A 23646-nucleotide genomic window follows, 5' to 3' on the forward strand; every position below is an offset into this window, starting at 1 on the left:
TCTTTGAATCTTCAGGTGAAGCCATGAATGTTGGGGAATGTAAGGGATTTAGCTAGCCTTGTTCATACAATGAATAGACCTTAACACAATTCCAAGCCACTATACTTACCTGTACTACAGCAGCAGAATTCACACAGTCTGAAGTGACAAGGATTTTACCATTAGATTCCGCTAAACTAATTAAAGCTCAACATCTGCTTGATTCAAGTAAACATGTCAGTTTAGGAAATGAGTGATGCTCATTATTAAAAGCATAGACCTTGGATGCAGAACAAAAATTATAAATTGAAGCCTTTTAAAGGCCTGATAGACCTGAACAGGTAGGACGAAGAGAGGAGGCATTCCAAGTCTGACAAACAGAACTTGATTGCCTCAGGTTTAAAGTCCTAGTCTTCTGTTCTATTGCTGAACAGTTTTAGCAAGTTAGCAAGTCTTTCCCACATTCTGTAAAAGGGGCTGTGGTGCTTGGCACAGAGCCTAAATTAGACCCTGCCTTTAAGACAGCACTGAGGCAGGTTCTTACTGGGCACATATAAGTACCCAGTAAATTAAAGCAGAAGTGAATTCTTAGGAAGTGCCATAATTTACTGTAAACAAAAGGGCAAATCAGATTGTTCTGTCTTGTGAAGGCCATTAGAACTTTGAAAATGTTCTAATTTATGTTAGGCAGATACTTACATTAAACTGAGGCATGGACTATGATTGAAACCTGAAAAGGTGCTTTTCTGCACTTTGTGATCCTGTTTTGAGAAAACAATGATTGGTTTTAATCAAACCAATCATTTCTTGTTGGTTTCAATTAAATGCCAGTGTCAGAAGATATAATTTGTAAAACAGAGAGCTAGAAAGGTGGCGTATCAGTTAAGAGTACTGGCTGCTCTTCCAGAGGACCAGGATTCGATTCTTAGCACCCACACAGCAGCTCACATCTGTAACTCCAGTCTTAGGGGATCCAGTGCCCTCTTCTGGTCATTGCAGGTACCAAGCACATACATGGTACACATAGATATTTGCAGGCAAGCATACATAAACTAGTACTTTTTTAATGTTAAGCACATTGTCTCAGTGTTCTATTGCTGTGAAGAGACACCATGACCATGTCAACTCTTACGAAATAAAAACATTTAATTGGGCTTTGTGTACAGTTTCAGAGGTTTAGTCCATTATTAGCATGGTAGGAAACAGTGGTATGCAGGCAGATGTGGTGCTGAAGGAGGTAGCTGAGAGTCCTACATCTGGATCCTCCAGCAGTAGGGGAGGAAGAGCAGGGAGCGGGGGGGGGGGGGGGGGGGGGAGCGAAGAGGGAGAGAGAGAAGGGTCATAGAAGCTGATGTTTCATATGTGTGTAAATGGATTTGGGTACTAAATGACTTAGTATCTTTGTCCTGGCTTAAAATTCAGAATGTGTAGTGGTTTTTGAAAATCACTGTGTATTTCCATTCCAGCGGTCTGGTGACTTATAGAGCCCTCTAGGATATAACGTATATGTTTTGTCAAAAACTTAAATGCTTATTGTCTAACCTCAAAATACCCCTTTTCACATTTTTCTTAAATAAATTGAGATATGAAAACTACATATTTATTTGACACCACAGGAAGTTACTAGATAAATTTGTACATTGTGTGGTATTCAAATCAAGGTAAGCATATACGTCTCCTCAAACATGATTCTTTTTAGAAAACACTCCAAGTCCCATCCCATCTGTCCATCCCCGTCCCCCCGTGACACCCCCCCCCCCCCCCTCTCCCCCCTCCCCCCTCCGCCAACACTCCCAACCCCTGCCACTGGTTTTTCAGAACAGAGTTTCTCTGTTTAATAGCCCTGGCTGTCTTGGAACTTTCTTTGTAGACCAAGTTGGCCTAAAACTCAAAGAGATCCACCTGCTTCTGCCTCCCAAATGCTGAGATGAATGGCATGCACCACCTACCACACCTGGCTAAACTAGACAGTTGTTTAAAAATCATTTTTAAATAATTTATTTGATTTTAATTTATGTGCATTGGTGTGAGGGTATCAGATCTAGAACTGGAGTTACAGACAGTTAGAGAGCTGTCATGTGGGTGCAGGTCCTTTGGAAGAGCAGCCAGTGCTCTTAACCACTGAGCCATCTCTCTAGGCCCTCCTTTCTCTTTTTTAATATATAGTACAGTTCATGGTCTGTATTTACCCTACTGTGCCATAGGATGCCTGTGCTTATTTCCCACATCTGCTTGTAATTTTTCTTCCCCTTTCAGTTTCATTGGGAAATACATTAGGAAATCATTTCCACTAAATATTTCAGTGAGCTACCTCAGACTGTAATCCGTAAAGTTACCAAGTTAGAATAGACCTTGACCTACAGAGGCGTCACAGTCCAGGGGAGGAAATGGGCTGAAAACTGTTAGTTTACAGCATCAGTGCTGTTTAATAAAAAGGTGGAGACAAAGTAGGAGAAACGCTGCAATCACCGCCCACAGGAAATGGGCTGAAGGCTAGAATGAGAAACAATGGGAAATTGGCAAAAATTCACAGACAAAAATGTACAAGACCTGGTTTGGAGTTTAGAGAGGGTAAGTGTGAATAATAGGAAGTGGCGGCTAAAATAAGCTGATGACAGAAAACTTGCAGGGTATTTCCCAAGAGAGCCGACTTACGAAATTGAACTCAATAGTGTACTGGAAGCCAGGGAAGCTACAGACATAGTGATAGATAATACGGCCCCTTCAGCTTTATGTCTGCATGGGAGTGTATGCATCTAACGACGTCTTTGCTTTCAGTTTCTAAATAAAAACAAGTATGAATCTACTTAGTTCACACTTAATCCGTAACACGTTACTCACCTTACACCATACCTCAGCAATGACCTCGGGTTTTTATGAATAAAGTCTGGTGTAGCATAGTAATTACAGTAACACCCCAGAGAAGGAAAAGTAGATGTAAAAACATTGGGGCAGCGTGCAGTGTCACAAACCTGTATCCAGTTACTCAGACTGAGAGAGTGCTTGATCCCAAGCAAGACCCCATCTCTGCAGAAACTAAAGTGCAGGCTTGGAGCAATGGTGACAGTTAGGGATACTGGCTGCTCAGAGGAGCTGGGTTCAATTCCTAGCACCTGCCTGACAGTTTGTAACTTCCTTTAAGTTCAGTCTCTGGGGATCGGACATCCTCTCCTGGGCTCTGTGGGCACCAGGCACACCCTTGTTACACAGATGTACCTGCAGACAAAAAACCCGTATACATAAATTTTTAAAAATCTTTGTTTATCCCTCTGCTTCAGTTTTATACACAGACATTTCCTTTTTCCTTATTTAGCATCCATGTAGTAAACAATTGAGAATATTAAATCTTAGACATCTTTAAGTAATTACTTAGGATATATATATATATATATATATATATATATATATATATATATATATATAATTTTAAGTAATTTGCTATATGCCATCAAAGGCATTAAGCTTTAGGAGATACTGCACATGTTTGTAGTTCTAAAATCTAAAATTTCAAGAGTGGAAACTTGAGAACCGCAAGAGAACATGAGAAGGTTAAGAGGCGGGAGGTTGCGTAGAAACCATAGGCCAGGACATCATACAGTTTTATCTGGTCTTTCGTCTGTCTTCCTCTCACCCGAACAGATTAGGGTTACTTGCCAGAAGCATAGCACTTCATTCCTTGAGAGGAAGCATAGTTGTGTTGCTGAGTTGTCCTTTGATTTATTGTTCCTGTTGCCTCCTCCTATAGCTGACCTAGATGGATGTCCCTTTGCCCACACTGCCCTGGGAATTAGTCATTTTTTAAATTTGAGGTTAGGATGATTGTTACAAAGGGAATGTTGTTTGTTTTGGCTTTTTGAGACAGGGTTTCTCTGTGTAGCCTTGGCTGTCCTGGACTCACTTTGTAGACCAGGCTGGCCTTGAACTCACAGTGATCTGCCTGCTTCTGCCTCCTGGGTGCTGGGATTAAAGGCGTGCGCCACCATGCCCAGTTTACAAAAGGAATGTTACATCATTCATGGGAATGTGTTTGGTGTCCGGCTGGGCTTCTGCAGCGCTTGGGCCATGCCAGGTCTTTGAGCAATAGCTTGTCTCCTTACCACTCTTAAAGGAGCAGTCAGGGTTATAAAATCAATTCTCCTTCCGTTGGAAAAGGAGCCCTTTATGTCCACATTTTGCTTAAGGAGTGATGTTTTTGTCCTGATGATTTTAATGGGAATTAAAGGGCAGTTCCCTAGAGAACAGCATAGGCTTAATTTTCACCTGAGAAGAAGGAAGAAAAGGTAATAAATAGTTTAGCCTCTTTGGCTTATCCTGTGCTTCCAGCTCGGTGGGGCTCAGGATGCATGACTTTTCTTAGCTCGAGTCTGCCTTTCCTTGGCCAGAGGTCCTCACGCCAGCGTTTCCTAGGAGTTCTTGTTACACCACTTAGTTTGTGTCACCAGTCCAGGGCTCAGTCCATCACTCGGTAGGAGAACTTCCAGGACCCGTGGTTTTACATTTATGCCACCTAGTCCAAACTCTCATCTTTTGCATCCTTTGAGTTTGCTGTTGTCTTACAAACGCCAAACATAATATGTTTCATCTTGTGGTATCTTGCCTAGGATGATTGAGTGACAGGCAAAATTGAGTTGTGGTGGGAGGGGGGGGGATTGAGAAGTAATTTGTTGGAATGTCTGCTTTGTGAGGCCATCACATCGCTGGAAAGGGGCGGGCCTTTCCCGCTCTGTGCTTTTGCACTACTTTGGCTCACACCTCTTCCTGCTCACTGTTTGCTAATAGGCCCAAAGCATAAAGAGTAAACTTGAATCTTCTTTATAGTTGTATTTTTATAATAGTGTAATAAATCAGACTGACTAGTTAAAATTCAGAAGAAAAAAAAAACAGGAGGTTGAATATATATACCTTAATATTACTGCTTATTGTTTAAGAGATCTGTTCCGAGAACAGCCTTTTATCAGAGCTGTACAGGCCTGAGATGCAGGAGGGCAGCACACTGCTTCATGTCCAGCACCAGCCCTCTCCCCCGTCCCCCGCCCGCTTCTATCAATTGATGTAATTGATGACATTTTCTCTTCCCTGCTTTGATTGCTCTTGGTTAGGAACCCAGTAAATGGAGAGAAAGCAATTACTAAGGATTGTTGACCTTTTGTTTGGGAACACTGATTTCAGCTGTTGTTCTCCTCAAGCTGCCATTACAGGGGTGACACCCAGAGAATCACTGCCACAGTGGGAAGAGACCACTCGCCGTACACACACGGTCATCACCCCCTCATGAGTCTGACCCAAGCAGGAGTTGGTTAATTTTCCAATTTTTAAGATTCTCTCTTCATCCAAAATTTTGTCTGAATTGAGATCATTTAGGTTTCAACCACCTGGAAAACGTGAACTAGCCTGCTTGAACTTCTCATTTTTATTCTCATTCTTGCTTTTACTGGTACTTTCATTTGTGGGGGTGCGCGTGCCATGCACATGGTAGCCAGAACTCTATGTTGTGATTGTGTAGTCTCCTCTACTGTGCCTCACCCTGGCTTTTGAAACTCAGACTCTCACTAAACATACCAGGGCAGTGGCTCCTCACTGACGTCCCTACCGCTGCAACCCCGTTAGTGCAGCTCCTCACACTGTGGTGGCCCCCAGCCATAAAACTATTTTGTTGCTACTTCATAACTGTAATTTTGAATCTATTATGAATTGTAATGTAAATATTTGATATACAGAATATCTAATATGCCACCACAGGTTGAGAATCACTGGACTAGACTGGCTGGCTGGTTGGCCCCACAGATTCTCCTGTTCTTACTTTCACAGCCTGAGAGTACCAGAATTTCTGTGCCCCTCTTCTTTGAGCTGGGGGCCAAACTCAGGTCTTTTTCTTTTTTTCTTTTTTTTAAGATGTATTTATTTATTATGTATACAGTGCTCTGCCTCCATGTATACCTGGAGGCCAGAAGAGGGTACCAGATCTCATTATAGATGGTTGTGAGGCACCATGTGGGTGCTGGGAATTGAACTCAGGACCTTTTGGAAGAGCGGGCGGTGCTCTAACCGCCAAGCCATCTCTCCAGTCCCAAACTCAGGTCATTATACATGCATGGCAAGCACTTTACTAATTGAGCTAGCTGCCCAGCCCACTTCGGTTATTTCTCCTAGCCAGTTCTATGCATAGAAAACTTGGCTGTTACTGCCTTAGGGATACCGCTGTACACAGTTTTGTTGACTAAAGAAACATTTGCACACCAATGCCTACTTTGACTGTACATAGTTCTACCATAGCCTTTATCTAGAGACAAAAGATTCCTAAATATGAGACAAGCAAGAGTAGATATACTTTCCTTCTGGTGCCTTGAAAGCTTGTTCACAGGGAGAGGGCACTTTGGTCTGTCACAACTCGGGTCTCAGGGCCCTGACAAGGAGTCTTCAGCAATAACTCCGGGAAACAACCAAGGACAACAGCCAGCAATAAGCTGTATGTTTTGGGAGTCTCCAGGACAGCCTAGCCCAACAACTCAAAGGAGAGCTTCTCCTGTTGGTATTGTGGGTTTTGTTAGGTGATCTTTGGCTCTTGGAGGGAGCACCATTAACCCAGATGAGAAAAGCTCACTAAAACTATATGAATTAAAAACCATACAAGATTGTGTATATTACAGGGTTGTTTTGTTGTTGTTGTTGTTGTTGTTGGTTTGTTTGTTTTCTGAGACAGGGTTTCTTTGTGTAGCCTTGACTATCCTGGACTGACTTTGTAGACCAGGCTGGCCTCAAACTCACAGCAATCTTCCTGCCTCTGCCTCCCAAGTGCTGGGATTAAAGGGGTGCACCACAGTAGTGGCGTTTATTACAGGGTTTTTTGTTTGTTTGTTTGTTTGTTTCTTTTAAGGTAAATAGTTCAAGTTCTGTAGTTTTTTTCTGGCATCATTATTTTACCCTTCCTACTCTGTATTTACCTCCCTTGTTTAAGGGGACCGCCCCCCCTTCCCTCTCCCCTAGCAGATCACTTATTCCCTTCTAGCCCTCTGTCTATTGCTCCCCAACCTCCCTTACCTGCCAGTAGACTCGCCACACCCTGTAAAAGATTTATTATACCAGGAGTGAGGCAGTGGGAAGCATCTTTTCCAGTTACTACCTAACAGCTGTACAACTTGTACCTTTGGTAGGAGACAAGGGAAACATGTTTATGTTTTGTTTAAAGAATCAAGCCGAAGTGAATACACTAGCCACTGTCTACTCTGTCTAAAGCCTTCTTTCCCCTCTGTGTTCTCAGATGAACTTTTTCTGCTCCTAACGTTAACTCCCATGTGCTTACTATTGTTTTTGTTCAGTAAAAACTATATATGTGTGTGTGTGTGTGTGTGTGTGTGTGTGTGTGTGTGTGTGTGTGTGTGTGTGTCATCAGCGATACTGATTTGCCTACCCAGCAGTCTCTGGGGTAGTTAAGAGCTAGCTGCTGGAGGAAATACCTGAATCTCCTTCTAGACTCTTGATTCTTACACTTGACGTTCAGCTCCCTGAAACATTGTGGTCTGTTCTTTACTGGAAAATAATATGAGCATCGACTGCCCACCATTTTTATTAGCCACAGGAATGTAAGTATTGCAGTATTGACTAAATAGGAGAGTTCAGTTATGCCTAACCTCTGATCTAGGAAAACATCGAGTAAATCATTAAAGACAGGGTTGTGAGGCAACATGTTGCTTTTAAACTGTCCCTTTTACAGGTTTTATGAATATTATCTTATCCTTTGCCACACCCTTCTGAATTAGGCATTGCGCTAAAGGTAGAAAGACCGTGTGGTCAAGGTTACATAGGCCGCTTCTCACCAAGTAGATAAACCCAGGACCAGTCCTGAGAGTTAGACGTCAAGTCCCCTCTTCTTTCTAGCCTCTCCTGTTTCTGCCAACCCCTGCGGTCTTGCTGTGTTGTGGCGGTGGTATTCAGGTATTTCTACCTCATAAATAATTCACGTAACTATTACAGGGAGGCCTCCTGTGGAGCAGATGTAAAGTGGTTTCGACATAACGTGAAGCCAGACAGATGATGGCAGCGTCTGTCATATAGTTCCTTGTAAAGATCAAGCATAGTCAGGTGTCCATGACATAATACAATACAGGATAATCACTGACCCAGAATTCCATGCTTTTCCAGAGTCAGGGAGAGGAAATTGTCTGTAAGACAGAATCTCTCCTTTGGGTTCTGCTAGGAGTAGCCAAAGTTAGTATGGGTGCTGTGCTTGGCCTCTTGTCTCACACTGCCAAAGAAAGGTAGAGCTTAGCCATTTAAAACAGATTGGCACCCATGTGTTAAAACCAAACTGAAAAATGCAGCAATATAAATTTAAATATCAGGTAGTTCAGGTTAACTCTGAAAATTAAATAGCTGAATGGTAAAAAAAAAAAATTAAAAATCATCTAAATTTAGTTTCTCTTTAAAAGCTTTTGGGGTCAGGGGAGTAAGTAGCCATTTGGAGGCACAGCCTAAAGTAATTTTATGGGTGTAGTTGTAAAGTTAGCTATTTAATGATAGCTGGACAAAGGTTAGTGATAACGTGCAGGCTGTCAGCCCCAAGGACACCACTGGTGGTCACTTGGTCACTTCTGCTTATGTGCCCAAATTGCCTGCAAAACGCCTCAGAATCAGAGCTTTCAAACATCTCTAAGAAGACATCACGTGGTATCCCCAACAGCTACTGTCTTCCGGCTTCTCTGCCTGATGGTAATGAATACTGATTTTTAGAAACAAAGGCAGAGTGGGGAGAGTGAGATAATGTGATTCTGTAAACACTTACACCAAAGTTCTTGTTTTTGTTTTGTTTTTACATTTATTCAGGGGCTGGCAAGATGGCTCAGTGTGTCAACATGTTTGCCACCAACCTGATGGCCCAAGTTTAATTCCGGGACCCACATGCTTGGAAGGGCAAAGCATACAAAATTTACCCCGTGACTTCTATATGTATGCTGTGGCACATATACACACAAGAATGTATACACACATGCAATATAAATGTAATTAAAGATTTAGCTGGGGCTGGAGAGATGGCTCAGAGGTTAAGAGCACTGCCTGTACTTCTAAAGGTCCTGAGTTCAACTCCCAGCAACCACTTGGTGGATTACAACCATCTACAGTGAAATCTGGTGCCATCTTCTGGCCTGCAGGTGTTAAATGCAGGCAGAATGCTGTATACATAATAATTAAATAAATCTTTTTTAAAAAAAAAAAAGATTTAGCTGGCCATGACAGCATATAACTGTATTCTCAGGACTTGGAAGGTGTAAGCTGGAGAATGAGGAGTAGCTCAAGGTTTGCCTCAGTTACACAGAAGTTTCAGGTCACCCTGGGAAACAAACAAACAAGCTTTGACTACTTTTGCTGGGGGGTGCTTCCATGTCCATAAGCCAAGCATATAAGAGGCAGAGGCAACTGATTCATTAGGTGAGCCAGCCCAGGCAGTGCCAGAGAGCTTGCCCTGGTGGTGAGGGTGTAGGAGAGCTGGAGGGCAGACCAACTCAGCTCCCACCCTGGCTTAGGTCCAGGGTTTTGAGTTGTCTCACCCCAACATCTACCCCATCTATGAACTCCTGGAACTCATGAAGGGGCCGGTCCTGCAGATCCTAAACTGCAAAATTTCCATGATACAACAACAGGATATCCCAGAGGAGCCCTGGTGAGGAGCTACTATTGATGGTGTAGCAGAAGCCAGAGGCCTTGAACCAGACCAATGACTCATTGCAATGAACATTTGCAAGTAAAGATGTGTGGACAAAAGGGTAAACTGTGTGACACACTGTGACACACTACAGCTTCCACAATGAGATTTTTGTTGCTGTTGTTTTTGGGGGAAGGAGTTGTTTCGTTTTCTTTGGGGGGCAAATTACAAGGGTAGAAGGCAGATATGAAGGGATGGGAAAATGAGTAAGGTTGAAATGCATGATGTGAAATTCACAAAGAATCAATAAAAAGTAAAAAAGGAAAGAAAAGAAAGAGGCAGAGGCGGGAGGATCACAGAGGACTGATACAAGTTCCAGGTTAGTTAGGACTACATAATGAGACCCTGTCTCAAAAAATAAAACCCTTCATTTTAGAAACAGAGAAACCAAAATTGTTTAAGCCCCATTTTTGTGCAGACTCTCAATATACTGCTACTTAGGCCTAGAGGTTAGTTCACTTTCCTATAACCCTATACGTGTCCGAATAGGAGTGGAATCGGATGTCTCGTTCTCTAGCTGCTATGTCCTTTCCTCTCACTCCATCACCACTGGGAGGTGGGAAGAAAGGTGATGCAGGCCATCCTGCCTATACAGCAACTCCTGGCCAGGAGGTGAAAGTCAAAGATGGAAGAGTAAGCCAGAAGACACTGTCAACACCTCTTCAGCATGCATTATGAAGCTACCTACCCTCCATGTTCTGTTGTGCGTCACACACCACCAAACAATAGTCTCCTAAAGGTCTATAAGCCAGAGGGGCAGAGAAGAGTGTGTGAGAAAGAAGTCATACAGAATCCCGGCAGCTCAGGAAAAGCTATGCATCCAGGATCACAGAGCAGCCCGTGAGACCCCTTGGCCATCCCTGCAGGCAGTGCCTATGGCCTGTCTTGAATCTAGCATTGGCCTCTCCCACCCCCTTGACTTTGTGTCATAAACCCTGACAGAGCTTCACAACATGGAGACAGCTTTCATGTAGAGCAGCTTGTGTAACTGAAATGTTTCCCGGTAATGTGCTGGGGAATGCGATGGTGGGCTGGCGCGAGCATAGTGTGCCCTGCACGTGTCAAAGCTGATCGACTTCTTGACTTAGGCTATAAGTCAGAACCCTTCTTGTTGTTATATTGTCTAATATACCTACATTTTTATTGCCGTTTGTGTCCTGTTCTGGATCACTGTTGGTGGCTCTCCAGCCAGTTGTTCTTTGAGTCCTCTAAGTACTCTAAGTTAATGTCTGTAATGTATGGAGCGCGGTATGTCTGAATGTTGTCAGTGTTATAGACTTAAACTAGTGGCTATTTTAACATGGTTACCTAGGCCTAAAATAAAAGGACGGGTTGAGTATCCCTTATCCAAAATTCTTGGGAGCAGACATGTTTTTAGTTCTTTGGATTTTGGAATGCTTGCCTGTGTTTAATGATACGTCTCAGGAGTGGGCCTGTGTCTAATGCCAGAAGTCCCTTGTCCCACTGTATCCATATAGCCTAAAATGATCTTACACACAATATTTCAGTAATCTTCCACTTAGCAATTGCGTGGCGTGTAACTTCCCCCTTGTGCCACCATGTCAGCGCTTGGGAAGGCTCACATTTTGGAGCATTACAGATTTTTGGGTAAGGATTGCTCTGTGTTGACCATGTGGAGTTACTAATGTGGCCAAATTTTATTTTCACTATTTCTTCTAAGATAATAATCTGAATTTTTTAAGAATAAAAAGTATGAAATAGGGTTTGGAATGTAGCTCAGTGGCAGCATACTTTCCTCGCATGTACTAGGCCCTCTCTGATTTCCTGGCACCATAAAAACGAAAACATGTAAGAGATACTGTTACTAAAAATTCTTGAGACTATGATGGGCTGGCTTTATATCCTAATTAAGTACTAAAGTAAATGACAGACTTGGAAGTAAATGACAATTTGGTCCAGGATGCCTTCTCTCTTGATAATATAAATAGCTTCTGATGCAGTTCATATTATAGAAACAATTCCTTGGACATGCACATACTAACCCCTTCTTTTTCTTTGTTTGTCTAGGGAGGACTCAGCAGAGGCACCAGCAGTAGATTCTAACCACCAATCCAAGTCCCCACTGGAGAAGTTCATGGTCAAACTGTGCACTCACCATCAGAAGCAATTCATCCGTGTCCTGAGCGACCTGTACACCGAGTCTCAGCCAGGTTCTGAAGACCTGCAGCCCCTGGAGTCCAAAGCGATGGATGTCTCCGCTTGCGACGCGGGGTGTGCCCAGCTGAGCGGCAGACAAAATGACAAGGATGATGTGTGTCTGGACGGGAGTTCTCCTGCCTCTGTGAATTTGTTCCTAGACTCATCAGGCTCTCCTAGCTCCCTGACGGCGACTGAAGAGACCCTGAAGGAACCACCTCCTGAGATGGACTCTGTGGATGGGAGAGAGGATGCCTCAAGCACTGTCCAGAAAGACTCCCCTGAACCTCCAGACACTCAACAGAACACCATGGCTTCAGCAGACAGTCCCACTGTGGGATGCCACACCACATTGGATTCTTCCTCTTCTAACCTCCTCCATAGTTCTAAAAGCTTAGAGGGACAAACCACTGGACAGGAGCAAGACACGAGCATGAAACCCTGTGAAGATGGTGCCTCAGCTGTAGGCGAAAGTCCGACTGCAGCGGAAGTGGCAGCGGAGAACACTGAAGAAGATGGTGGCTGTGTTGTTTCTCAAAGAAACTCACTCAGAGCTGTATCAGAGGAGGAGTGGGACTCAGGATTTATGGGGAACTCCTCTAGTCCTGCAGACAAAGAGAATGCTTTACAGCGTAACTCAAAAACATCCTTACACCAGGATTTGGAGGCAGATGAGCAAGATGCAAGGCCAAAGCAAGAGAACCATCTTCATTCACTAGGTAGAAACAAGGTGGGTTTGCAGACGTACCCCAGAGACAAGGGCCACTTTGAGCATCCCAAAGGCAGCTGGTTAGCTCCCAGCCCCACGCCAGCTGTACACAGAGCATCTAATGGTCACTCAAGGACCAAGATGCTATCAGCCTCCATTAAGACTGCACGGAAAAGTAAGAGGGCATCAGGATTGAGGATAAATGACTATGACAGCCAGTGTGATGTTGTTTATATCAGTCAACCAATAACAGAATGCCACTTTGAGAATCCAAGATCCGTATTGTCTTCTCGGAAAACAGCCCGGAAGAGTACTCGGGGATACTTTTTCAACGGTGATTGTTGTGAGCTGCCAACTGTTCGCACACTGGCCAGAAGTGTATGCTCCCAAGAAAAGGAAAGCTGCTCACGGATAGCATCAGAGACAGTGGTGACTCCCACCCAGACCATTATACTTCCCACCTCAAAGCATTCAGTTGGTGTGCAGCTTCCCACAGTACATGAGCAGCTCCCCACAATAAGTGAGCAGCTTCCTCCAGTAGATGAGCAGCTTCCTCCAGTAGATGAGCAGCTTCCCATAGTAGATGTACAGCTTCCCACTGTAGATGAGCAGCTTCCTACAGTAGATGAGCAGCTTCCTGTAGTTGATGAGCAGCTTCCCACAGTAGATGAGCAGCTTCCTACAGTAGATGAGCAGCTTCCTGTAGTTGATGAGCAGCTTCCCACAGTAGATGAGCAACTTCCTACAGTAGATGTACAGCTTCCTGCAGTAGATGAGCAGCTTCCCACAGTAGGTGTGCAACTTCCTACAGTTGATGAGCTTCCTACAGTAGATGAGGCGCTTCCTACAGCAGATGAGCAGCTTCCTATAGCAGATGAACAGCTTCCTACAGCAGATGAGCAGCTTCCTACAGCAGATGAGCAGCTTCCCATAGTAGATGAGCAGCTTCCTGTAGTTGATAAGCAGCTTTCTACAGCAGATGAGCAGCTTCCTACAGTAGGTGTGCAACTTCCTACAGTAGATGAGCAGCTTCCTACAGTAGGTGTGCAACTTCCTACAGTTGATGAGCAGCTTCCCACAGTAGGTGTACAAACTCCCACAGTAGATGTGCAGCTTCCCACAGTGGGTGTGCAGCTTCTGGAAGAAGAGACCCCTGACGATCCTAGGGAGGGAAGAACCACCCTTGAGGAAGGAGATGAAGATACATCATCGGAGAAAGGCCATCAGGAGCCAGAGGTTTGCCTCACCTTGACTGAACAGAATCCTAGCAGCTCTCCTAAGCCAGGAGAGACCACATCCTGCCTTCTGCCTGCTATTCTCCCTAGTGAGGATATGCCTGGAGTGCCAAAAGGCAGCGTAGTGGTCTCACCTTCCACAGCAAGTGTGCTATCTTTCCATGAGCAAGACCAGCCACCAGCCTCCCTGCTGGGTTCAGAGGAGATGCACACACAAGAGTGCCACCTGCCTCCTACAGCTGGAAGCAACCCCCTCATCGCCAGGGAAGGCAGTGAAGACCTCCTATGTAGACCTCAGCTTTCTCCTGAAACGGTCATTGGAGAGGAGAGTTCTCCATGCTCAGAAAATGAAAGCTCTGCTGTGGGTTTAGATCTCCCCCTAAGTCTAGAGCTGTCTGAGTGTGACCAAAGCATCGGAACTGAGGCTGAGACCAGAGACCTCCCTGGGGAGACACTGTTGCTAGATGCCTCCTTGCCCCTAGTGGAAAGCAGCATTGTCACTGACAAGAACCCAAGTGGGAATGAAGGCCGTGAGGCGACAAGGGCCACAGGACAGTTGGCGGTGCATGACAGCGATAAAAAACACTCACTGGAAGGTGATCTGAGTGAGCCGACCTTCGACTCACCTGAAGAGAATGTGGACAAGAAGAAAAAGGGTAAAAAGCTCCCTGGGGCCTCTGATAGGTGCCTAAGAAGTCAGCTTGTAGATTCATCCTCTCCTGACAGGTGCCCGGGAAGCCAGGGTTCGGATTCTTCCACTGATTGTCCTGAAATCAAGGCTTCTAAAAACCCCGCTGTAAAGCGTTCTAAAAGAGAAGGGCACTCTGGGGGGGTGACACCCGAGGGCTCGGTGATTGACAGCATCCATGACAACCTAGAGGCCACTGAAGAGCCCAGTGTCAGTGAGCGCTCCTCCGATGACGATATCAAGCAGGAGAGTGAAGGAGTCGGAGTCATCACAAGACAGACTTTTAAAAACATGCTGTCCAAGGAAGTTAAAAGGGAAGGAGGGGAGACATCCCCAAGCAGTGACTCAGCCACGGTTGGCCAGCCACTGCCTGAGGACAACCTGGAAAGCCGTGTCTGGTCCGAGACAGGTGAGAGAGATGCACCTGTGCCCTCAGAAAGCATTCCTTGTAAGAAGGACCCAGAGCAGGTAAAAGAAAAGCCAGGACACACTGCCATGCAGGACGTGGAAGGCGCTGTGAGTGAGGTTCACGCCGAGGATACCCACTGTAAAGATGATGCTGGCTTTCCTCCATCTAGCTCAACTGGGATATCAGCCAGTCAGCGTGGCTGTGGTGCCGCTGGACCACCAAAATTGGCAACAAGGCCTAGGCGACTGCCTTCTTCAACCTACAACCTGAGACACTCTCATTGTGTGGATGCCTTGAACACTACAAAAATGACTTCAGAAAAGCAAGTCACACAAGCAAACCCAGCACCAAAGGAAAGCGAGGCTTTGGAGAGGGCGGAGCCCTTCGCTGAGGAAGATGATGCGGACACAGTGGTGGAGGAGAGGCCCAAGTTTGTGGAATGGTGCGCGGAGGAGGAGAACCAGGAGCTCATCGCCAACTTCAATGCCCACTACCTGAAGGTCCAGAAGGGCTGGATCCAGTTGGAGAAGGAGGCACAGCCAACAGCAAGAGCAAGGAGCAAGTCCGACAAGCTGAAGGAGATTTGGAAGAGCAAGAAGAGGTCACGCAAGTGTAGGGGTGCACAAGAGGTGCAGAAGTTTTCTCCTGTCCAGATGCTGTTCATGACGAACTTTAAGCTGTCTGATATCTGTAAGTGGTTCCTAGAGACAACAGAAACTCGGTCTCTCGTCATTGTGAAGAAGCTAAATACTCGCCTTCCGGGAGACACACCCCTCGTTAAACACCCTCTTCAGAAGTACCCTCCCTCCACCCTGTACCCCAGCTCGCTACAGGCAGAACGCTTGAAAAAACACTTGAAGAAGTTTCCTGGAGCCATTCCTGCTAGGAATAATTGGAAAACACAGAGGCTGTGGGCTAAACTACAAGACAGCCCTGACCAGGCAGAGCCTGAGGCCAGCAGTGACATCAGCCTTGGCCCCGACAGTGAAGACGGTGTGGAGGAAGTCAGGGAAGGTAGAAATAGCCATCCTCCCACCAACTTGCCTACTCCAGCAAGCACCCGGATCCTTAGGAAGTATTCCAATATCCGAGGGAAGCTCAGAGCCCAGCGCCTGGACAGCTCACTGGGTGGGGCTTCCGAAACTAAGCAGGGCCGGAAGAGTGTGTGCATCAACCCGCTGATGTCCCCCAAGCTAGCCCTCCAGGTGGGCGCAGATGGGTTTCCTGTCAACCCCAAGAGGGTTGAAGGAAGCAAGGGGAGAAAAGGGAGGCAGATGCCAGAAACCTTGCTTAAAGTGGAAGGTCAGAACAAACGCAAAAGAGCAGAAGGCCACGGCACTCAGGACGGTAAGGACAAGGGGCCGGCAACAAAAGCCAGCCGAACCCTCTCTACCAAGAAGCTTGCTGCAAAAGACAGAGTCAACCACCTATCCAAGAAGATGACCTTGAAAGAGAATAAAGTAAGAGTCTGTAAAAAGGCTCCTGGGAAGAGCTGCCCACCATCCAGGAAAGAAAAAGAGAATGCAAACAGAAGACCCGGCCATTCCACAGCAACCTCTGAAGCTCTGACGAAACCTGCAAAACAAAGGGGAGCAGGAGAAGCCTCTTCAAAGCCCCCAAAAACCAAGAGGCGGAACCGGAAGCTGAGCAATGGTAGAGGCAGAGCCAGACCCTTGACCAAGAGCCCAGAGAACCGGGCCACCCAGAGAAAGAGAAAGCTCAAGGGCAAACTGGACTCCTCCCAGGGCAAACGGAGGCGACTAGAGGCCAAGTGACCGCTGGATGGCCCCTGAGAGGAACTGGCCCATGGAAGTAACCTTGCATTTTGCATTAACAAAATCTGCTTTTATAAGCTTATCAAGCCTTTCACGTCGCAGTTATGGAGAACACCAGTTTGAGATGTCAGAAAACGCATCTCAGCTGGAGAAGGTAACTTCTCCAGGGCTAAAGGAGGGTGTACGTTACTTTCTGGTTGCTCCTTGGGTTTTAAACTTGGAACCAAGCAGTTTTTGTTTGAAGAAGTACAGTGCCTTATTTATCCTTTTTGTTTAAAAATTTACAAAAGCTGAGAAGCTGATGTATGTGACTAAAGGCTTGTATTTTATACTTGACGCACAAGCACTTGTTCTGTCACTGAGGAGGCCATCGCCACACACGCACGAGCGAGGAGCCGTCAGCGCTGCCTGTGCGCCCCTGGACAGGTGCACCTTGCAGACCGCAGCACAACTCCCCTCTCTGTCTAGTTTGGTTTTTATTTGATTGATATTTGAAAGCTGAACCAAATCATTTCTATGGTATATGGAAAATGCAGGGGATTTATAATTATTATAAAAGATTAATATTTCTGTTACTTTTCTTCCAAAACTCATATTGTTGATCCACCCCTTCATCTTTTTTTTTTTTTTTCAAGTCATTTCAGATCATATTCTCTAGTTTGTGTGCCCATGGAACAAAAGATGTGCTAGAATTTGGTTTTTGTTTTTGTTTTTCGAGACAGGGTTTCTCTGTGAAGCCTTTGCTGTCCTGGACTCCCTTTGTAGACCAGGCTGGCCTTGAACTCACAGAGATCTGCCTGCCTCTGCCTCCCAAGTGCTGGGATTATATGCCACCATGCCTGGCATTTTTTTGGTTGGGTGTTTTTGTTTTTTGTTTTTGGCTTTATTTGTTGCCCCAACCATGCTACTTCCACCACTTGTTTTCCTCTTCATTGGGGCCTCACAAGCTTGGCAGTACTACTCTGAGGTTTATGTTCTATTTTGTTGAAGTTGTTCGTTAATGTTTTCATCTTGTAGCTGTCGATTGACCATTAGGATGATGGACTCTTGTTTCCTTTCTTATACAAAGTACTTCCCTATGCAGTGAAAGTCAAGATATTCTTTCCAGCAATAGGAAAGCTTAGCCTTGTGCGTATGCATCTGCTTGTAGCTGCTGCCCACAAGTGTCTCCCGATACTGGTTTCACAGTAAAATTCCTTCTTGCCCATGCAGTATATCTGTGAGCTGAGTAATTAGCAGTGGCCACGAGGTTTGCAAGCAATTCAGAGTCCCTATGCACATTTACAATACGACTTCCATATCAGACTTGCAAGGTGTGAGCAGGGCACCCAGGCAGCTGAAAGAAGCTGCCCATAACATTCAGCTGGGACTCTGATGGGAATGTCCTTGCCTGGAGCGGGTGTCTGTTCAAATGCGTAGCCCTGTTCTACTGGCTGAGTGCAGGCAATGTTGCTTCTCCCCACGCCAAGCCATTAGTCTCATGGCTCAGAAATGAGAACTGCAGTAACTGAAGCGATGATTGCCTTGCTGGAGCCTGACGTGGCCCCATTGGCTTTACTTGCTGCCTGTGACATAGCTCCATTATAACAGTGTGTGCTTGACATTTCCATCGGACCAGTCGGCAGACCACTTGGTTGCTAAAGCCTCAGTTGGCTTTGATGTATTCTGTCACCAAAATAGGCTTGCATGGACAGCTGCTGCCCTATTCTTCTTATTAAAAGTTTCTACTTAGGTTGTTTCAGATCTTTTTAGATCAACCCAGATGGGCTTCTTTTATATGCAAATCATGATAAAAAAAAAAAAAAAAAAACAGACCTTCTACCTATTTTGCTATTCTTAAAGGTTTGCTGCAGATAACGGGAACTTCTGATAATTGGGTAGGACTGGAGCATTTGATTCATGAGAAGTTGAGATTTGTGCTGAGTTTCACAAATAATGAAAGTAGTCATTTTCTTGGTTTTTTGATTTTTGTTTTTGTTTTTTTAATATCGCCTCTGTCCCATGAGTGTTCATGGGCTTTCTCCCTCACTGCCTCCTCCTTCCCAGCCCTTACTTTCCCCATGTTATTATTATTAATATTATTATTATTATTACCTTTGACCTTGATCACTCACAAGCTACCTATCTTAATTGAGACTGCTGAGTGTGTGCTGGCAACTCTTCCTCAGCATTAAGTTGCACAGAAGCATTAATATGTTTTGAATAGGTTTGTTTAATCTTTAAAAAAAAGTGGTTTTAAGGCTTAAAAGAGCCTTTCCTATAGTTGTCACTGGATGTTGTTGTTGTTGTTGTGACTTAAACAGCTGAGGCTGACTAAGGTCAGGTGCACCGATGCCTGTGCATGCGAGATGCCCTTGGCTGCCTGGAGACTTCCGTGGAAGGTGCTTGAGTCAGGTGAGAGGGAGGAGTGGTTGTAAGTCGGTGGGACGCTTCCAGTTCCAGCTCCGTAATTCATTCCATTACTTTTCTGATTGTGTTTCCATTTTTAAGAGCTCACTTAAGACAGGCTTCATGTGGGAAAGCTGTGCGGAAGCGTTTATTGTATGTCCGCCTAACGACACCGTAGGCATCTTTAAAATCAGCTTACACTTAATAGTAGTGACTGCATTTGTATCAATGGGCATTCTATAAAATTAGCACACTTAAGTTTTTTTTTTAAGTGTTTCACATTTATTAAATCTCATTTTTGCTCATCTAATTTTTATTGATAGAAGAAAGAAAACAAAAGCAAAACTTGATAGTAGCTTTAGACATTTCTACACCCATAGCATATGCTGGGCAATCTCTCCCTGAGTGTCTCCATGCTTGGCCTTGACTCCGGTTTCTTTGTTTTCCTTCCTTCCTGTAGCCATCTTCAAATGTCACTTGCCACCGTAAGCAAGGCATTCTGCTTCTGGCCCTGCACTCAGTAAAGTGGCTGTGCTGTGGCTGGAGCTGAAGGTAATGCGGGAGCACTGGAGTCCCCTCTCTTCAGAAGCTGTCAGAGAAGCTCCTTGTAGCTTCCCCAAACCACAGTCACCTTTGGGAGACCCATTTTCTTTCCTGCTGGGCTCCCAGGGGTGGGCCTGATGGGGTTATAGAGTCTTATGCTGCCGCTTTCTCAGATGTGTGTGTCGGCCTTGCAGTACATTAGGAATACCCCAAGCCTTTCTCTGTTCTAGGAGCTTCTTGCATAGGAATGTCAGTTACATGAGTCTGTTGATCCACAGTTGTTAGTTCCAGGGATTCCCTGGGTCTTACTGGGTTTTATTTCGTTTTGTTTTTTGTTTGGTTCTCGATTAAAAGTTTTACACTGTCCTGTCTAAACTACAGTCGAGATGTGGGGTTTGTGCCTCGTCGTTCTGTGATGATTTAGAGAGAAGAGTCATTCATCCCTCTCCCCAGAGACCCTCTGCATCACCCAGGACAGCGAATTCCTACTGTGCACCTAAGTCATCAGCAAGCATCACTTCAAGACAGATGCTGTCAATCAAGATCTGGCCTGTTTCCAGCCTTGTGACGGCTTCTGTCTTGAGGGCACAGCTGTCACTCATTGATTAGCAGACCTGACAGTCTCATAGGAAATGATATCATGCTTTATGATGCAAACTGGAGATGGCATGGTGTTGCCATCAGCAAGTCTGTGCTTGTCACAATACCAGGAACAGACCAAATAACCCAAGAAGCTGGCCGATAGCCAAGGAGCCACCCCCATCTCTCTGGTTTCAGGTCAGCCAGTTCGGGGCTCCTCTTAGCTTATCAGTGAGTAATTACAGACACGCAAGCTGGACTGGCTACTCTAGTGTATAAATAAAGTTTTTTTTGCCACATAACCATGCCCATTTGCTTACTGATTGTCCTTGGAGCAGATTAAATACTTGGAGAACTGTCCATGAAGCCCACAAAGCCTAAAATAATGTGTCTTTAAAGAAGCCTGCCGACCCCTACTTGAGAAAATAACCCCTTTTAGGGAGAACTCTTCCCAGTCCCTCCTCTTGTGCCTCACAGCCTCGGTCTCCTACACTGCCCCCCCCCCCCCCCCCCCCCCCCCCCCGGTCCTCATCTCAGTTCTGTCTTGTGCATATCTCTGTGTGCTCTTGCTATAAAAGAGGCGTGTTGTTGAGTCAGCTTCAGAGTAATGCTAATCAAGAAGTACATCCCCCTTTAAATCTCTCACCCCAGCCCCACTTGAGGCCACCACAGCCTGTAGAGCAGTTCTAAAGTTATGTGGCCTGGCCCCAGTTTCTACTCCTATAGTTTCCAATCATAGAACTGACTGTGGCTTCACTTGTTGACTAAAATAAGTCAGGATTGCCTCTGATAAGATTAGCTGGTAGACACTGTTGGACTTTGAGTTTCCCTCACATCTCCATGTGGAAATGTCTCACAGCATGAAGACAAATTTAGTGACAACCAAAGCACTGCTTATAATGTGTGACCATTTTCAATAACACACTTTCAAAATAATTTTATTAAAGGCAAGCTAACAATAAAATAGTCATTTTAAAACCTATAGAAAAAAAATGACAAAAAAGGAGGTGGGGAAACGTATTTAACCTGAGCAACTCAGGAGTTACAGATTATGTCTTTACATCAAGGCTAGTCAGCTTTCACAGTGTTAGTCCTCCACCTCCCCCCCCTCAAAAAAATCAAATATAAATTTCTATTCTGCAATCCAGAATGAAGTTGAATGTCCTGTCAAAAATTTAAAAATGGGTCCTTGTCTCCTCTTTAGTGGACAGTGCTGTGGGCCTGACATAAGCTAGGGAGACATTCTGCCACTGAGCTCTGACCCCTGCCCAGTTATTTTGAATTCTTCTCTATTGTTTTACATCTTACAACTCTCTTTCCACTGAGATGCTAGCATGCTTGAGATATGAAGTCACGTCTCTGTAAGTATACCCAAAGCTGCCCCTGTATCTATGCAGCAGACACTTTTGCCTGTGCTTGTTCCCGAGTCCTTTTCAAGGAAATGATACTTTTAAAAAAAAATTTTTTTTAAACCCAGCAGAACTAGAGAACTCGCCTTTTGAGACAGCTTTCAAAATAAGTCAACTCTTGAAAATTCCGAAGACTCCTGTCATCTACAAGGAATGGACTGTAGGGCACCCAAGGGGCACCCCGATGTGCAGTGTGCAAAAGCTGCCCTTCCTCGTGCTTTTGTCTGCATTTGAGCCAGCACTGGTCAGTTCCTTCTGTTAGCTCCTCTCCATCAAACTGTCCTTTCCTAGGATTTGAGACAGTGTCCTTCCCTGCTCTGGATGCAGCCCTTCATCTAGCCTGCAGATTACCAGCTGCACAGGCATGTGTGACAAGGAAGGAGACACTGAAAATTTTACCGGTGGGCCCATCCTGTTTGACGGGTATGCAGTTTGTAAGACACTTGAAAGTACAGACCACCTGCCTGAAATGGCAGCCAGGTCCCATGGTACAAGAGTACACAGGAGGTAGGCCGAGTGATTTTTGCACTTTCGAATTGGATAAGCAGAAATAATAAGGCTATTGGCAAACTATATGTGGACCACACTGCCTAGAATACTTACTGCCTCACCTCTTAGGTCAGTGGGCTGATTTCTGCAAAAGTTGTCCTCAAATTGTGTGGGCAATTTAGGCACACTTTTTTCTTCCTATAGGCCTGCAATACAACAGATGTTTTAGGTTTGTGGTGTTTTGTGTGCCTGTCACAGCACACAGTAGCCATTGTGTGTCATTCCTGATACAGAAAGATTGTCTTTGCTCAGCAGATTCCTGCTAATGTGTTGTGGATATGCCATATCTACCAGGGTATAGTTTAAAGTAGTCTTGTAAAGGCGCAGTCCTCACTGTTAATGCAGCACAGTGAACCTGACTGATAGAGACATTCCACCAACAGCGTTGGTCGTGTGCTGCTTTCCAGTAAATGTACAGCCTACAGCAGTGCCTCTCTGAAAGCACAGGAACAGGCAGTTTCATCCCCATAGCCCTCCACTCTCTCCTGTACGTAGGATATGCACAGGTTTACAATTCTCAAATTTGGTCATTATCTGTGAACATGAGTGACTGATCTTTGCGTGTTTGAACCCCGAGTCCAGGCCACGCTTTTTTGACATGCGTAGTATGTTGTCCGTGCACCAGCATCTTTAGGCCAAGCCAAGCCAAGGCTCTCTGGCTCACCAGGGAAGCCCAGGTTTGCTCAGGCCTGAAGCAGCTCCTCATTCGGGGAGCCGTTCTTGGTACCTTGCCTTTCCTCTTTCTTCCTGCCTATGCCACTGGCCCCCTTCTGGGTGGCATCTTCTCTGGGACACCCCCCGCCCCCCGCAAAGTGCTTCACTGAACACAAACATGTCACATGAGAATTTCTCTCCTCATTTCTAGGTTCTCACGGTATTTAGTAGGCTGGGTCTGAATGCCATTCAGTGATCACCTTTTTCCCACGCCTCTTGGTACCATGATGTACATCTCGTGTTGTGTTGTAGTTAGGGCTGTATGTCGTGTTTGGAAGCATTTGTGGTAAAGAAACTACAAGTAAGATTTGCATAATTTTGTATATTTATACCACAGGTAGGGATTATTGCTAGAGCCACTGTATCTTAGGGTAATTTGACTAGTGGCTTCTGCGTTCTTAGTAGTTCTAGGGGACTGTATTAGTGACTGGTTTCAAATATATAGAGTACATATTTATACACACCACTGTGGAATTTATTTTGCTGTGTAAATAGTGATATTTTCTTGTTCAAATGCTTCTATACAAAGTATTTATTTTAACAAAATTAGCTAACTGTCAAAAGGGCTTTCCAAAAACTGTCCTTGCCGTCTGTTCTCCCAGCTCTCATGCTCAGCTATCGAACCCCTAAACATCACAGTAAAGGCAGGAGGCTGTAGCCTTGAAACCCTTACGGTATTTGGGTAAACACAATGTGGATTGAGAACCTTAATGCTGCTCCCACTGATGCTCCATCCCAGGCCAAAGTGGGGCTTGAAGGGGTGTGGCTTTGCTCAGCCTAGCATCTGGGCTTCCCCCACAGCCCTCTTGCATATG

At 45.1% G+C, this 23646-nt stretch overlaps 1 protein-coding gene across 1 annotated transcript in view; it reads left to right on the top strand.

Annotated features, from left to right (window-relative positions):
* The window catches only part of Lcor (ligand dependent nuclear receptor corepressor), a 122932-nt gene extending 105380 nt beyond the window's left edge, over positions 1-17552 (top strand). Inside the window, exons 8-9 of the mRNA XM_051146551.1 lie at positions 11705-13335; positions 13522-17552. Coding sequence (XP_051002508.1) covers positions 11705-13335; positions 13522-16649 — 4759 coding nt within the window. The 3' untranslated portion in view covers positions 16650-17552. The remainder of the gene's footprint in view (positions 1-11704; positions 13336-13521) is intronic.
* Positions 17553-23646: the final 6094 nt, after the last annotated feature.

The sequence above is a fragment of the Acomys russatus genome, chromosome 5 (assembly GCF_903995435.1).
Source record: "Acomys russatus chromosome 5, mAcoRus1.1, whole genome shotgun sequence".
Classification (NCBI taxonomy): Eukaryota; Metazoa; Chordata; class Mammalia; order Rodentia; family Muridae; genus Acomys; species Acomys russatus.